The sequence below is a fragment of the Stegostoma tigrinum genome, chromosome 13 (assembly GCF_030684315.1).
Source record: "Stegostoma tigrinum isolate sSteTig4 chromosome 13, sSteTig4.hap1, whole genome shotgun sequence".
In the NCBI taxonomy this organism is placed as follows: domain Eukaryota; kingdom Metazoa; phylum Chordata; class Chondrichthyes; order Orectolobiformes; family Stegostomatidae; genus Stegostoma; species Stegostoma tigrinum.
Window position 1 is genome coordinate 34,648,094 of NC_081366.1, and position 15,120 is coordinate 34,663,213.

The 15,120-nt window shown below is 41.9% G+C and overlaps 1 protein-coding gene across 2 annotated transcripts in view; it reads left to right on the plus strand.

Annotated features, from left to right (window-relative positions):
• LOC125458257 (mothers against decapentaplegic homolog 5) overlaps positions 1 to 15,120 on the plus strand; it is a 70,182-nt gene that overhangs the window by 41,785 nt on the left and 13,277 nt on the right. For both annotated transcript variants that reach the window (XM_048543379.2, XM_048543378.2), the window contains one exon: positions 12,238 to 12,489. In XM_048543379.2, the coding sequence (XP_048399336.1) occupies positions 12,238 to 12,489 (252 nt within the window). The remainder of the gene's footprint in view (positions 1 to 12,237; positions 12,490 to 15,120) is intronic.

The window sequence follows — 15,120 nt, forward strand, 5'->3', positions numbered from 1 at the left end:
CTGATAACAAAGTGTGGGGCTGGATGAACACAGCAGGCCAAGCAGCATCTTAGGAGCACAAAAGCTGACGTTTCGGGCCTAGACCCTTCATCAGAAAAGGGGGATGGGGAGAGGATTCTGAAATAAATAGGGAGAGAGGGGGAGGCGGACTGAAGATGGATAGAGAAGATAGGTGGAGAGGAGAGTATGGGTGAGGAGCTAGGGAGGGGATAGGCCAGTTCGGGGAGGATGGACAGGTCAAGGGGGCGGGATGAGGTTAGTAGGTAGGAAATGGAGGTGGGAGGAGGGGATAGGTGTGAGGACGAACAGGTTAGACAGGCTGGGACCAGCTGGGCTGGTTTTGGGATGCTGTGGCGGGAGGGGAGATTTGGAAGCTGGTGAAATCCACATTGAAACCATTGGGCTGCAGGGTTCCCAAGCAGAATATGAGTTGCTGTTCCTGCAACCTATGGGTGGCATCATTGTGGCACTGCATGAGGCCCAGGTTGGACATGTCGTCTGGCGGAGTTGAAATGGCTCGTGACTGGGAGGCGCAGTTGTTTACTGCGAGCCGAGCATAGGCGCTCTGCAAAGCGGACCCCAAGCCTCCGCTTGGTTTCCCCAATGTAGTGGAAGCCACACCATGTAAAGCGGATGCAGTATGCCACATTGGCAGATATGCAGGTGAACATCTGCTTGATGTGGAAAGTCTTCTTGGGGCCTGGGATGGGGGTGGAGGAGCAGGTGTGGGGCAGGTGTAGCACTTCCTGCGGTTGCAGTAGAAAGTGCCGGGTGTGGTGGGGCTGGAGGGGAGTGTGGAGCAGACAAGGGAGTCACGGAGAGTGGCCTCTCCGGAAGGCAGACAAGGGTGGGGATGGAAAAATGTCTTTGGTGATGGGCCGGATTGTAGATGGTGTAAGTGTTGGAGGATGATGCATTGTATCCGGAGGTTGGTAGGGTGGTATGTGAGGACTAGGGCCTCCTGCAGTGCCATAATGATGTATCCTGGGCCTCATGCAGTTCCATACTGTTGCACCCTGGGCCTCCTGCAGTGCCATAATGATGCCACCGGCTTCCAAATCTCCCCTCCCCCCTCCCAAAACCAGCCCAGCTCATCCCAACCTGCCTAACATGTTCTTCCTCTCACTTATCCCCTCCTCCCACTTCAAGCCGCACCTCCATTTCCTACCTACTAACCTCATCCCGCCCCCTTGACCTGTCCGTTCTCCCCGGACTGACCTATCTCCTCCCTACCTCCCCACCCATACTCTCCTCTCCACTATCTTCTCCTCTATCCATCTTCAGTCCACCTCCCTTTCTCTCCCTATTTATTTTAGAACCCTCTCCCCATCTCCCTTTTCTGATGAAGAGTCTAGGCCCGAAACGTCAGCTTTTGTGCTCCTAAGATGCTGCTTGGCCTGCTGTGTTCATCCAGCCCCACACTTTTATCTTGGATTCTCAAGCATCTGCAATTCCCATTATCTCTGATCAAAAATGCTTACCACTCCATCCACACTTCTGAAAATCAGATCACAGTGCTGTGTCCCCCCTCCCAGCTTACAAGCGGAAGCTGAAATGGGAGAATCCTTCACGAAAAGTACAGTGCTGGTCAGGGGCAATGGAAAACCGTCTCAGGCTGCTTTGAATTGGTGGACTGGACGGTTTTCAAGTACTTGATGGGAAAATCAGAAGGTTATGCTGCCACCATCACAGACCTCATTAGCAAATGTGGGAAGGACTGCATAATAGAGAAGTCAATCCGAGTGTTCCCAATTATAAACCTTGGGTGAACCAGGAAATTCACTCCCTACTGAAGTTCAGACGTGCAGCATTCAATGTGGATGACGTTGACCAATACAGGAAATCCCAATATGACCTCTGCAAAGCTATCAAGGATGCCAAGAGTCAATACCGAACCAAGTAAGAGGCCCAAACATACCAACCAGAATTGCGCTGCCTATGGTGAGGCCTAAACGACATTACAGGATACAAAATTGAAGCAGCGCAAGATAGTGGGGAAAGGCAAATTGCGTTCAATGCTTTCTATGCTCAGCTGGAGAAGAATGCCAGTGGCACGGTGACGCCTGCCCAGACAGTCCGGAATATATCTATTCCCTGAGTCAACACTTTCGATGTAATATTCGTTCTCCTGGGAGTCGACCCAAGGAAAGCAGAGGGTCCTGATGGTGCCCCTAGCCAAGTACTTGGATCCTATGCGGACAAAATGGCAGAGGTATTTACTGACATCTTCAATCCCTTCCTCCTACAAGCTGAAGTCCCCACATTCATCAAGAAGACCATCATCATCATCCCGGTACTTTAAAAAGTAAATTTAAAAAAATTTAAAAAAATGTACATGCAGTATGCTCTACTGACTACCACCCAGTGGCTCTGACTTCAGAAACCGTGAAGGGCTTCAAGAGGCTGGCCTTGACCTGCATTAACTCCAGTCCCCCAGCCTGCCTTGATCCCTTTCATTTTGCCTACCAATGTAACAGGTCCACAGAGGATGCCATGTCCCTACCCCTGCTCTCATTCTTGGAACAGCTGGACAACAAAGACACCTCGGTCAGACTCCTGCCCATTAGCTACAGCTCTGCCTTCAAAACCATCATCCCCTCCAGACCGATGACCTTGCTCTCTGCTCTGCCCTTTGCAACTGGATCCATAGCTTTCTTACGCAGGGGCTTCAACCACTGAAGATAGGTGACTGCACCTCCATCGCAACAGCACTCAACACTGGAGCCCCCCCGCAAGGATGTGTCCTCAACCCCCTACTGTACTCCCTATACACCTATGACTGTGTTGCCAAATTCTGAATGAACACCATCTACAAGTTAACGAGGATGTTTCAAAGTACAGAAAGATGATGTGGCGTTTGGTGACATGTAACGAAAATAATCCCGCGCTCGCACTCGCTCTGCCATTGACTTTGGAAAGAAAGGAGAGAACACGTCCCCATCTACATTAACGAAACTGAGTTCGGGTTGGGGAGGAGCATAAAGTTTCTCCAAGTGATAATAACTGACAATCTGTCCTGGACTTCCCACAAATGCGACAGTTAAGAAGGCACAACAATGCCTCTTCCTCGGGTGGCTTAGGAAATTTGGCATGTCCATAACGTCCCTTGCGAACTTCTATAGACGCGCCATTAAAAGCATGCTGTCCAGGTGAATAACAGCCTGGTAATGGCAACAGCTCTGCCCAGGACTGAGAAACTTCAGAAGATTGTGTGCACAGCCTGTACCATCATGGAAGCCAGCCTTCATCCATGGACTCCATTTATGTAGCTTGCTGCTATGGAAAGGCTGCCAACATTACCAAAGATCCATTGCACCCGGGTAACAATCTCCTACAAACTCTTCTGGTAGGCGGAAGATACAGAAGCCTGAACACATATGCAAGCAGGTTCACGAACAGCTTCTTCCAAACCGTTATCAGACTAATGAATGGACTCTAGCCTCAAATAATGCTGATCGTGCTATTGTTCTTCTTGCCTAGTGCAACCTGTATGCGTCCATGTCTTTTTGATCTGTACATCGTTTGCTTATTATGATTTGCCTGAACCGCTTATAAACAAAGCATTTCACTGCATTTTGGTACGCGTGACAATAAATCAATAATCGATGAATGAATTAAACATCCAAAACCAATTCTACTGGGTCGCCCATGTGCTTAGCATGCCTGAGTTTCGATTTATGAATGTAAATCCTGTTGTCTAGCCCAAGAAAGGCATTCGAACAAGAAGGCAAAGGAAGCATTTCAAAAGTCGTCCTGAATGCTTCCCTCGAGAAATGCAACTTAGATGCCAATGCATAGGAGAACCCCGTTCAGAAGAAATCAACTTGGTCTCTAGTTGAAGGGACACAATTCTTTGAACACCCATTTGCAAGGTGAAGTATGGAAAAGGAGCCAGTGAAAGGAATGTCAACAGTCTTAAAACTGAGCGTCAATTCTACCTCCCAGAAACACACCCAAAGTGTGCGGTTGGAGGTGTAGCTCTAGGATTAGGCTGATCAGCCACATGAGAATGCACAGAACCCATGATCAGTGATGTTGAAATTTTCTAGGTGGACAATCATGCTCGTTAGTGAGTGATTACCAATGACAAAGGCAAAAATTGAATCTCATGATGGTAGTGTCTTGTCCAGCGGTGAGCCGGGAGGTCTGGTCTGATGTTGAGAAGGCTGGAGAAGCTAAAGTTTATCTTTGTCCTTGTCATGTAGAATGTCATTTTGTGACTTTGATGTTAGCCACTTGGTAATGTGGCAGGGATGGAAACCTTATTTGGAAGATGGCAGTGTGTTCAAAGAAAATTTGGGTTCGATTTGATTATAATTTGTAAGGACAAAAGTGAGGATACTTTTTGAATGGAGGAGTCATGAAGAGGAGGAATGGCTAATTATGTTTGTTCTGAGTTCTGAAGAAAGATCGCTGAACCCAAACTATTAACACTCTATATCCAGAAATGCTACCAGACCTAAGTTTTTCCAGCAATTTCTGATTTTTATTTTTGAAAATTTAAAACATTAAACTACATGAAATTCCTGTCAATTTTTTTTAGTTGTTCCTGGGATGACTGTGTCGCTGGCTAGGCCAGCGTTTATTGCCTATCTGTAACTGTCCAGAGGGCAGTTAAGAGTCGACCACATTGCTGTGGGTTTGGAGTCATGTATAGGCCAAGATAGGTAAAGATGGCCATTTCCTTAGCTAAGGGACATTAGTGACCCAGGTGTGTTTTTTTTCCTGGAAGTCGACAATGAATTCTTAGCCATCATTAGACTGTTAATTCCAGATATTTATTAAATTCAAATTCTACCATTTCCCATAGCGAGACTCACACTTGGATCCCTGGATTAATAACCCAGTGATATTGCCACTAGGTCGTTGCCTCCCCTTGGGTCAAGTTTTTGTTCACAGACTGTGTTGGTATTTCTTTTCTGATTGTAATTCCCGTTGTGCATGGGAAATTCATCATACTTCGACTTTACCAACTTGGCAGTAGAATACTTCATAGTGCGTTGATTTCAATGCATCAAAATGCAGTACAGTTTGAAGTACGTTGATTTGTTAAGCATTTTTGACAACATTGGATGAAACTTTTTTTTAATCATATTCTGTTCTTGCGAGAACCAATTCTTAAAGTGCTTATTCACTTTGCACCGAACACAGCACAGTGGTTAGCACTGCTGCCTCTCTCTACCAGCAACTTTTGGGTGATTGTCAGTGTGGAGTTTGCACATTCTCTCCATGTCTATGTGGGTTTCCTCCGGGTGCTCCTGTTTCCTCCCCACAGTCCAAAGATGTGTGGCTAGGTGGATTAGCCACGCTAAATTGTTCTGTAGCATCCAAGGATGTGCAGGCTAGGTGGATTAACCATGGGAAACAAGGTTACAGGGGTAGGGTTGGGGGAGTGGGTCTGAGCAGGATACTCTTCAGTGGGTCGGTGTGGACCGATGGACTGAAAGGCCTGCTTCCACACTCTAGGGATTCCATGATTCTATGTTTCTGTGGATAAACGATAGTCACCATTGTCCCAGAGCACCATAGGGTTGCATCCTTATTGAAGAGAGACAACAGGTTGTGGATTAACCCAAGGTTGGTCATACCTCTGGCAAAGGACAAGGTCAAGAAGGTGGAACTTCATGGCGCTCATTCAAGATGGGAATTGAACCCTTGTCGGTGTCACTCTGCATCACAAACCAGCCATCCAAGCAAAATGAGAGAACCATATCCCTGATTTTTCACAGGTATTTTAAAGTTTGGAGAGAGAGATGTTCATATAATCTTGAAAGTATGACGGTTGTCCTAATACAGTTGAAAAAACACTATAAATTGGTACAGTATTGACACCATTCTTAAAATAAAAAAAAATCCTTGGCAGCATAAAATACATTGGTGCTACTTAAAAAGACCTGAGAATATTTAAACGGGTGATCATTGTGAAAATAATCACCCCGGAAGTTGAATTGACAGATTCAGTGAGGAGAAATTTCAAGAGCAAAATAGCATGAGATTGGAGGAGCAGTGAGGTAAGAAAGAAAGAAAAGTAACTGAACTGCCAGGTTGAGGAGTGAGATTGCACTGTCTACCAGGATGGTTGGAGGGGAGTAAAGAAAGGTAGAAAAAAAGAAAGGTGCAAGGGTGGGAGGGAGTTGAGCTGCAAGTAAAGGTGGGGTAGAGTGCAGCTGCAGAGTCGGAGAAAGGGAGGTTCCAAGGAAAAAGAACGGTACTAAACATTGAGCAAAAAGCAGGTGTTGACCATTTGTTGCCTCGGGCCTGTTCTACCACTTAAGGTCATGACGAATGTGATTGTAACCTCAAATCCACATTTCTGCCTATCCCTGATAACCTTTCATCACCTTGCTGAACAAGAATCTATTTGCACTGACCTTAAAAAGAAATACTTGAGGGCTCTGTTGTACCAACTTTTCATGAAGAGCGTTCTGTGGAACATCTGAGAGAAAACAAAAATTTGCCTCATCCATTTTAAATTGATGACCTCCTGATTTTTTTAAACAGTGATCCCTAGTTCTATATCCTCTGAAAGAAAGAAACATGTCACATCAACCTATTCAAGACCCCTTGGGATTTTATATATTTCAGTTAAGTCACCTCTCACTTGCCTAATCTCCAGCAGATACAAGCCTAGCCTGTCCACCTTTGCTCATAAGATAACCTGCCCATTCCATGAATTAGACTGATAGACTTCCTCTGAACTGCTTCCATTGTGTTGACATCCTTCCTTAAATAAGGGGACTAAATGGAGAGTAGGAGATGATGGTTTTGTTTTTAAATGTCCTGTATAGCTTCAGAACTCAGAACTCTCTGTTTATATATTCTGCTCTCCTCATGATATCTGATGACAACATTCTAGTAGCTGTCATAATTACTTGAATTACTTCCATTAACATTTTTAAATTCATGTGCTAGGACACCCACATCCCTTTACATGTTGATGCTGTGTAATCTGTCAGCATTTAGATTATATGCTTCATTTTATTCTTCCTACTAAAATGAACAACTTCACACTTTCCCATAATATACTTCATCTGCCAGATCTTTGCACATTGCAGTCAGCCTATCTAAAACATCGATATGTCCTTTTCACAATTATACTTTTTTGCAGTCTTTGTGTCATCAAAAGATTTGGCATTCATAGTAGATATGACTTGAGGGGCCTTGTCCCTTCATCCAAGCCTATTATGTAAATTCTAAATAGTTGAGATGCCAGCATGGATCCCTGTGGCACCATTCGTTATATCTTGGCAACATGAAAAAGATCCAATTACCCCTACTTTGTACTTCCTGTTAGCCAATCAGTCCTCTCTGTCCATGACAACATGCTGCTTACTACACCATGAGCTTTTGCTTTCTACAACATCCTTTGATGTAGCCCTTTATCATCGGCCTCTTGGCAATCTAAAATGCAGTACATCTACTAGTTTCACTTTATCTACAGCATGTGCTACCTCTTCCAAGAACTTAAGTAGCTTGGTCAAAATGATACCCTTTCACACAACCTTGTTTTTCCTGCCTGATTACCTTGTGCAGTGCTGTAAACTCTGTAGTTTTCAGCTTTCTGTTTTCCTTCCCTTTCTGGATGAAAAAGTTAAATTTACAGTCTTGTAATGGGATGGTTGATGATTAAGGGGTGTTTTTTTTAAAAAAAGCCAATACATCAACTATCATACTACGTGCTTCTCAAGTCCCTATGATGGAGTCCTTAGGCCTCAGGTATTTGTCACCCTGTAGCTCCAACTCAGTATCACATCTTTGCTAGTTGTGATTTCCTGGGTTCCTTCTCCATTCCATTTCCTGAACTGTCGCTGCTTTTGCCATGTTATGTGTATCCTGTACAAAATACCTGTTTGATTTATCTACTGCCTTTTTGTTCTTTACATTACTAATGCTGTAGAATCCCCTTTTGTAGCTCACCTTGTTAACTTAAAGCATTAATAGAAACTCTTACTATTTGTTTTTATATTTCTTGCTTGTTCATCTCTTATTCTGTTATCCCTCCTTCTGAAATTTTTGTTCATTTTTTCTTATATTCTGGCCAATCTTCTGACCTGTCACATGTGATTGCACGAGAATGTGCTTTTTGTTTAAGTTTGTTACTATCTTTGGTCTTTCTAGTTAACCACAGATGATGGGACTGTCACTTGGGATCCTTTTGAAATGTCTTTATTCTGTGTATTCTGAAATGTTCCCTTAAATGTCTACAACTGATCACTTTTGACCTACCCATAACATCATTCGATAGTTCATTTTAGCCAGTTCTGCTTTCATTCTTTCATAATTACCCTTCTTGAAATTTAAAACATTTCTGACTCATTCCCCTCTCCCTGAAACTGAATGTAAAATTCAATCACATTGTTGTTGCTGCTGCCTAGGACTGTTGTCGCTATATGGTCATTTATTAATTCTGCGTTGTTGCACAGTACCAGTTCTTCTATAACCTACAGTCTGGTCCGTTCCAGAATATGCTGCTCGAAGAAACTATCCTGAAGCAATCTATGAACTGCTTACCTAGGCTATCTTTGTCCGTCTGACTTTTCCCGTTGATAAGTAGATTTAAAATCTCCCATGATTATCACTTTGTTTTTTTTGATAAGCTGTCAATATTTCTTCCTTCTGCTCCACCCTACCATGTGGTTACGGGTTCATGGCCCTTGAGTCACTCAAGGGAGTGGTATACATCTTTTGTCATTTGTCATTTCTACCCAAATTACTTCCACATCCTGGTTTACTGAATTTGGTTAATTCTTTGTGATACAATCATTATTTAACAGGATTACCCATCCACCTTTTCCGATCTTCCTGTCCTTCCTAAAGTTCTGCACCTTCAAATTTCAGGTTTCGATCCATGTCACCCTGCAACAATGTCTCTGTAATTGTTGCCAGATCATGCTTTTTGTAAGTTTGTTTTTGTGTTGCAATTGCTTTTGTATTTTTGTAATACCTATTATAGTACTCTCGATCCCTTCCTCTCGCAGACTTTTTATAGCATTTCTTGTATTAATATATTTGTTTTTGCCTTTGCCTCTACTCTTTGATTTTTTTTTTCCCCCTGTATGTTCCCAAATAAGATCCCTGGTCATGCTATTTATTTGAAAACTCTCTCTACTTTCCTGGTTATGTGGTTGGAAAGAACAGTGACCCCACATGAGTCAGGTGGAAACCTTCCCATTGGTACAGATCCTATATTTCCCAGTACTGGTACTAGTGCACCAAAACATGGAACCCATTTCTCCAAGACCAGTTTTTGAGCTATGCATTCATCTGTCTAATTTGATTTGCCTTGTGCTAATTTGCCACCTAGCTTGTCATGCTGACTATAAGAGCATCCATTGTCCTGCCTATACCACTCTCTGGACCACACTGACTGGATTCTCCCCCTCTCACTGCATATTCCCCTTGAGCCTTGAATGGGTGCCCTGACACCTGACAACCTGGCATGTACATTATTTGAACTTCTATCCTTTGCTCCAAAAAACTGTACTAATTCTCACCATACTGCCTTCCTACCACTACATTTATTTCTTGCGCCTCCCGCTTGGGTTACTTCCTGTACCATGGCATCATGGTCTCATAACTGAGATTCCCTGCAGCTCTCACTTGTTATCCAGACAAGCTGAAAGACTCTTCAAACATGTTAGACAGTTGCTAAGACTGAGGCTGTAGTTCTCTGTGCCCTCTTAGCTGCCTCATGGTCAGTTACACCTTTTCTTCCTTGAATACTGACCATATCAAATGATCTAATCTAAAATGTGTGACTGCTTCATGGTACAAGGCATCTGGATAACTTTTCCCCTCCCTAATTCATCATAGTGTCTGTTGCTGTGTTTCCAGCTAATAAACTGAACAGAAGCTGCTTGAACTTCAAACATGTGCAAGTGTGGACCAAACTAGCATCTAGGAGCTCCACCTTGCTATAGCATCACCTGTCCTGCCATCTTTAATTTGTATGAAATAATTAATAAATATTCTAGCAAAAGAATACCTAATTAGCCAGGGGTCAGAAAAACATGAAATCCCTGAAGTAATGAATTCCTTGCAAATATATGTTAGAGCAATTTAGGGATGCACATATTCAGAGGAATAATCTATTAGATGCAGTTGTAGTTAACATTGTCAGTTATTAAGTTGAAATCTGACATTAGTAAAAGGTGGTAATTGCCTGTTTTAAATTCTTCTGATTTTGTTCATATATTATTGAAAACTAGTCGTTATCATCTCACCAGTGTAGAGATGTGTTTTGAGTGATGTCTTTTTGTGCCTGCCGGTGTGTCCAGTTATTTTGAAGATAAATTTTACTGCTGACATTTGCCTGTTGTCTTGTATCAATTCAAGTACTATGCTGACTAATAAATTGATAATTCCCTTGTGTGTTATAGCTTTAAATTTAACGGAGGTTGGTAGTTATTGAGGATATTGGTGAATTCTTCTAATTTTCCTTCTGCATAAATGGAGGGAGTGCAGAGGAGATTCATTTGGTTGATTCCAGAGTTGAGAGGGTTGGACTATGAGGAGAAAGGAGAGTAGACTGGGATTATGTTCATTGGAATTTCGAAGAATGAGGGGAGATCTTATGGAAACATATGATTGTGATGGGAATAGATAAGCTGGAGGCAAGGAGGTTGTTTCCGCTAGCAGGTGAAGCTAGCACTACAGGGCATAGCCTCAAAATAAAGGGAAGCAGATGTAGGACTGAGGTCAGGAGGAACTTCGTCACCCAAAGGGTTGTGAATCTGTGGAATTCCCTGCCCAGTGAAGAGGTTGAAGCTACCTCACTGTTTTTAAGGCAAGGCTAGATAAATTTTTGAACAGTTAAAGGATGTAAGGGTTATGGTGAGTGGTTGGGTAAGTGGAGCTGAGTCTCAAAGATCAGCCATGATCTTAATAAATGGCCGGACAGGCTCCAGGGCCAGAGGGCCTACCCCTGTTCCTAGTTCTTATGTTCTTGTGTAAATCGGAATAATCCATGTCAACCCAAGTATAAATAGAGAACAAGTTTTCACTCGGCGACTGCATCGCCTATTAGTAAAGTTGCCAGAGTCATAGGGGACTGTAGGGTTGCCCTCTCATTGGAGATAAGTGACTGGTGGTTTAACTTCAGGGACACCATGCCTCGTGACAAGGAGAGAGGTTGAGAAGGAATCCTTCATGATAATCTCAGCTGGTGCAGAAATTAAACCCATGCTACTGGCATCGCAATGTAAACCATCCAGCCGATTGAACTTACTGACCCCTGATCACCTGATATGTTATTGAAAATGAGTAAAGGCCCTTAAACATCGAATGGTAGCTTGGGAGAATATCTCAAGAGCCTTGTAAAACAGTAGTTAATGCACTCATCCAGTTTACTAAGTAGGTTTTCTCATTTAAATTGCTTGATGTTTGTGAATTATGATCAGGATTATACATAATGTGCAGAATTGGACTTGAGATATTACTCAAGGGGAAAGGCAGTGAGGAAATTTGGAAAATAAGTGAGTTTTGAGAAGATTTGTAGCTCAGGTTGAGGTTCTGGATGTGAGTTTGCTCGCTGAGCTGGAAGGTTCGTTTTCAGACGTTTGTCACCATTCTAGGTAACATCAGTGAGCCTCCGGTGAAGCGCTGGTGTTATGTCCCACTTTCTATTTATCTGTTTAGGTTTCCTTGGGTTATGGTGTCGTTTCCTGTGTTGGTGATGCCATTTCCTGTTCTTTTTCTCGGAGGATGGTAGATAGGCTCTACCATCAACAAACACATTGATTTGGAGCCTATCTACCATCCTCTGAGAAAAAAAACAGGAAATGACATCACCAACCCAAGGAAACCTAAACAGATAAATAGGAAGCGGGGCATAACACCAGCGCTTCACCGGAGGCTCACTGATGATGTTACCTAGAATGGTGACAAAACGTCTGAAAACGAACCTTCTAGCTCAGCGAGCAAACTCACATCCTGGAAAATAAGTGGTATAACATGTAAAAGAAGTGAGCAGTTATTTGTGCTGATGGGCCCAGTGAAATTGCATCAGTAGCATACCTTGTTCTCCACCATGTTATTTTGATTTAAATGCTAATTTTTCATGTTTCAACTTGAAGAGTATACAGAAGATCAAATGCCTGTATATTTTGCATTTATGGAAATTTCAATACATTTTTCATTTAAACCACTGAAATGATCAGATGATATTTTTGGACTGCAATAAAATTTATACCATAGTCAACACTTTACATTTGATATATATATACCTTTTTATTCCAGTTTTGCCTCCAGTTTTGGTTCCAAGACACAGTGAATTCAACCCGCAGCATAGCCTTCTGGTCCAGTTCAGGAATTTGAGTCATAATGAACCCCATATGCCCCACAATGCCACATTTCCAGATTCCTTTCAACAACCAAACAGTAATCCATTTCCTATTTCACCAAATAGCCCATACCCTCCATCTCCTGCAAGCAGCACCTACCCTAGTTCACCAGCCAGTTCTGGACCAAGCAGTCCTTTCCAGCTGCCAGGTAAGGATTTTTTAATTACTGTTTTGGAAATGTTACCATCAGAGAAATTCTTCATGTTAATATAAAGCATTATTTGTTACTTCACAGTAAAAATTCTTATATTGAAACATGGGGCACTATATGTTTAAATTTGTGGGTTGATTTTGGTGTACAAGCAATATCAAATAAGCTTTTTATAAACAGAACTATGCATAGTATTTACACTGAGTTTCAAATGCTTTTGTAGTAAGAAAGAACTATTTTGGGGAATGTCTGTCATCTTTGAGCACCGTAGGAATTAATAACTCAGTTTGGTTTTCGGGAACATGCATTTTTACATCACCTGAAGGAATTTTGGGATGCTTTTTGTGTTTAATGATCTACACAAACGCAAGTTTTAGCATGCACGTAAATTGATGTAATGTCTGAGAGGTTGTGATGCATCCTGTAAAGCTCAAACCTGCAACAGCATTAATTTTTCTTAACTAAGTGAGTATGTTCTGTATTCCCAATGACATGTTTTTGCAGTGTTCAGTCAAAACAATCTTTTAAATACAATTTTGCCACTTTGCAAATTAGCTTTGCTGATGTCAGTTTTTTTCATAGACTGCATTTTTGTTTTGTTGGCACACTTCCTGTTTTTCTTTTATTTCAGGTTTCCATGCTGTGTTTTAAAACATCACTATTTTCACCAAAGATAACAAGGTGTAGAGCTGGATCAGCGTAGCATCAGAGGAGCAGGAAAGCTGATGCTTCAGCCTGGACCCTTCTTCATTTCTGAGGAAGTGTCTAGGCCTGAAACGTCAGCTTTCCTGTTCTTCTGAAGCAGCTTGACCTGCTATGTTCATCCAGCTCTACAACCTGTTATCTCAGATTCTTTAGTGTCTGCAATTCCTACAATCTCTGAAACTGTTTGCACCAGATACTTTTTAACAATAAAAGTTACTAATTATTATCTATCTTGTGGCGCAATATCAAAAAATGCTGCAGAGCAATTTTGTAGGTGCTGCAACATTTTAACTGTGTTAATTAGTGAAGAGAATTGGATGAATTGCAAGATGAACTATTAGCTGCAGAATGCTCAACTTTTGATTTATGCTGTTAACCATGGTGTTTATGTGGCTGGGCCATTGAGTTTTTACTCAGTAGTTCTCCCAAATGATATTGATGGGGACTTGATGTCATGGCATTGAATATTGGGCAGTTGATTAGCTTTCTTTTGTTGGGGCCATCATTCCCTCACGTATCTCAGTCCAAGCCTGGATGTTGTCCGGGTATCTACTGAGCTTGGAATGGCTTCATTTTCTGGGGAATTATGAATGGAGCTGAACACTTAGCACTCAATCTGTCTTTGTGTTTATGTTTGAGAAAAGATTGTTTTATGGAACAGCTGAACATTTGAGCCAAGAATGTGCTTTAAGGAACATGTACAGTGTGCACCTGAAGTAGATTTCATAGCCGTCATGATTATCTTGCTTTGCACTAGGTATGACTTACAGCCACTGGAAAGTATTTTCCTCCTGATGTGCACCGACACTAATTTTACTGTGATTCATTAGTGCCACACTGTTGAATGCTGCCTTAAAATTAGGGGCAGTTACTTGTAATTCTGGAAATCTGCTTTCTCGTCTATTTTAAATACCCTACATAATGCTAGTCCATGACTGATGATTGAAAGTAGGCTGCTAGGATTATTGATCAAGTTGAACTTCCACCATTTGTAGAAAGACTGCACCTGGGCAAGTTCACACACAATCCAGTAGACACCATGTTTTTGCATTACAGGTGATAGCCTAGTAGTTTTGTCGCTGGAATATATCTGGAGCTGTGTGTTCAAGTCCCACCGTGGCAGATTGTGCAATTTGAATTTTGATAAACATCTGGAAATAAATATTTTAATGACCATGAAACTATTGCTGATTGTCAAGGAAAAACCCAGGTGGTTCACCGATCTCCTTTAGAGAAGGAAATATGCCATTCTTACCCAGTCTGGCCTCCGTGTGACCCTAGATTTATAGCAATATGGTTGACTCTTAAATGCCCTCTGGACAATTAGGCATGAACAATAAATGTTGGCCCAGCCTATGATGCCCATATTCCATAAATGAATGTTTGTTTGTTTTTCAAAAAAACAGCTTGTTCAGAGCAAAATTGTTTCAAATGCAATCGACTGCTCTTTGACAGCTTGTGGAATGAGTCAGATTGGCTTAATTTGTAATTTTGAGGATTTAGGAGATTAAACAGAGTTACCTGCTGAGGACTTTGTTAAATGCTGTTTTTTGCTTTTATGCTTTGAAATTGCTTTGTGCATTCTAAATCCTATGGCTTGCAGAACCATTTAAACCAAGTTTAAGTAAGGAATGTGAAAGGTGTAATGTTTGGAAAATTAAGAAAACTACATTAGATTTGTATTCTGTGGTTACAAAAAGATCAGGGAACTTTAAGTCTGCGCTCTCCTCCTCCACTGATCAAAGTTAGCTTGTGACTTGGGCTATACTTTGTGCTAGTAATGCACAAAATGTAACTTTTTTTTAAAAAATCCTTTTTTTTCACCAGATGTTTGTCAAGAAGACCTATCTTTAGTTTTGAACTAACCACCAATCTGATTCATACAAAAATGCAGAGTATTCAAAATTGTGAATGTTTGTATGA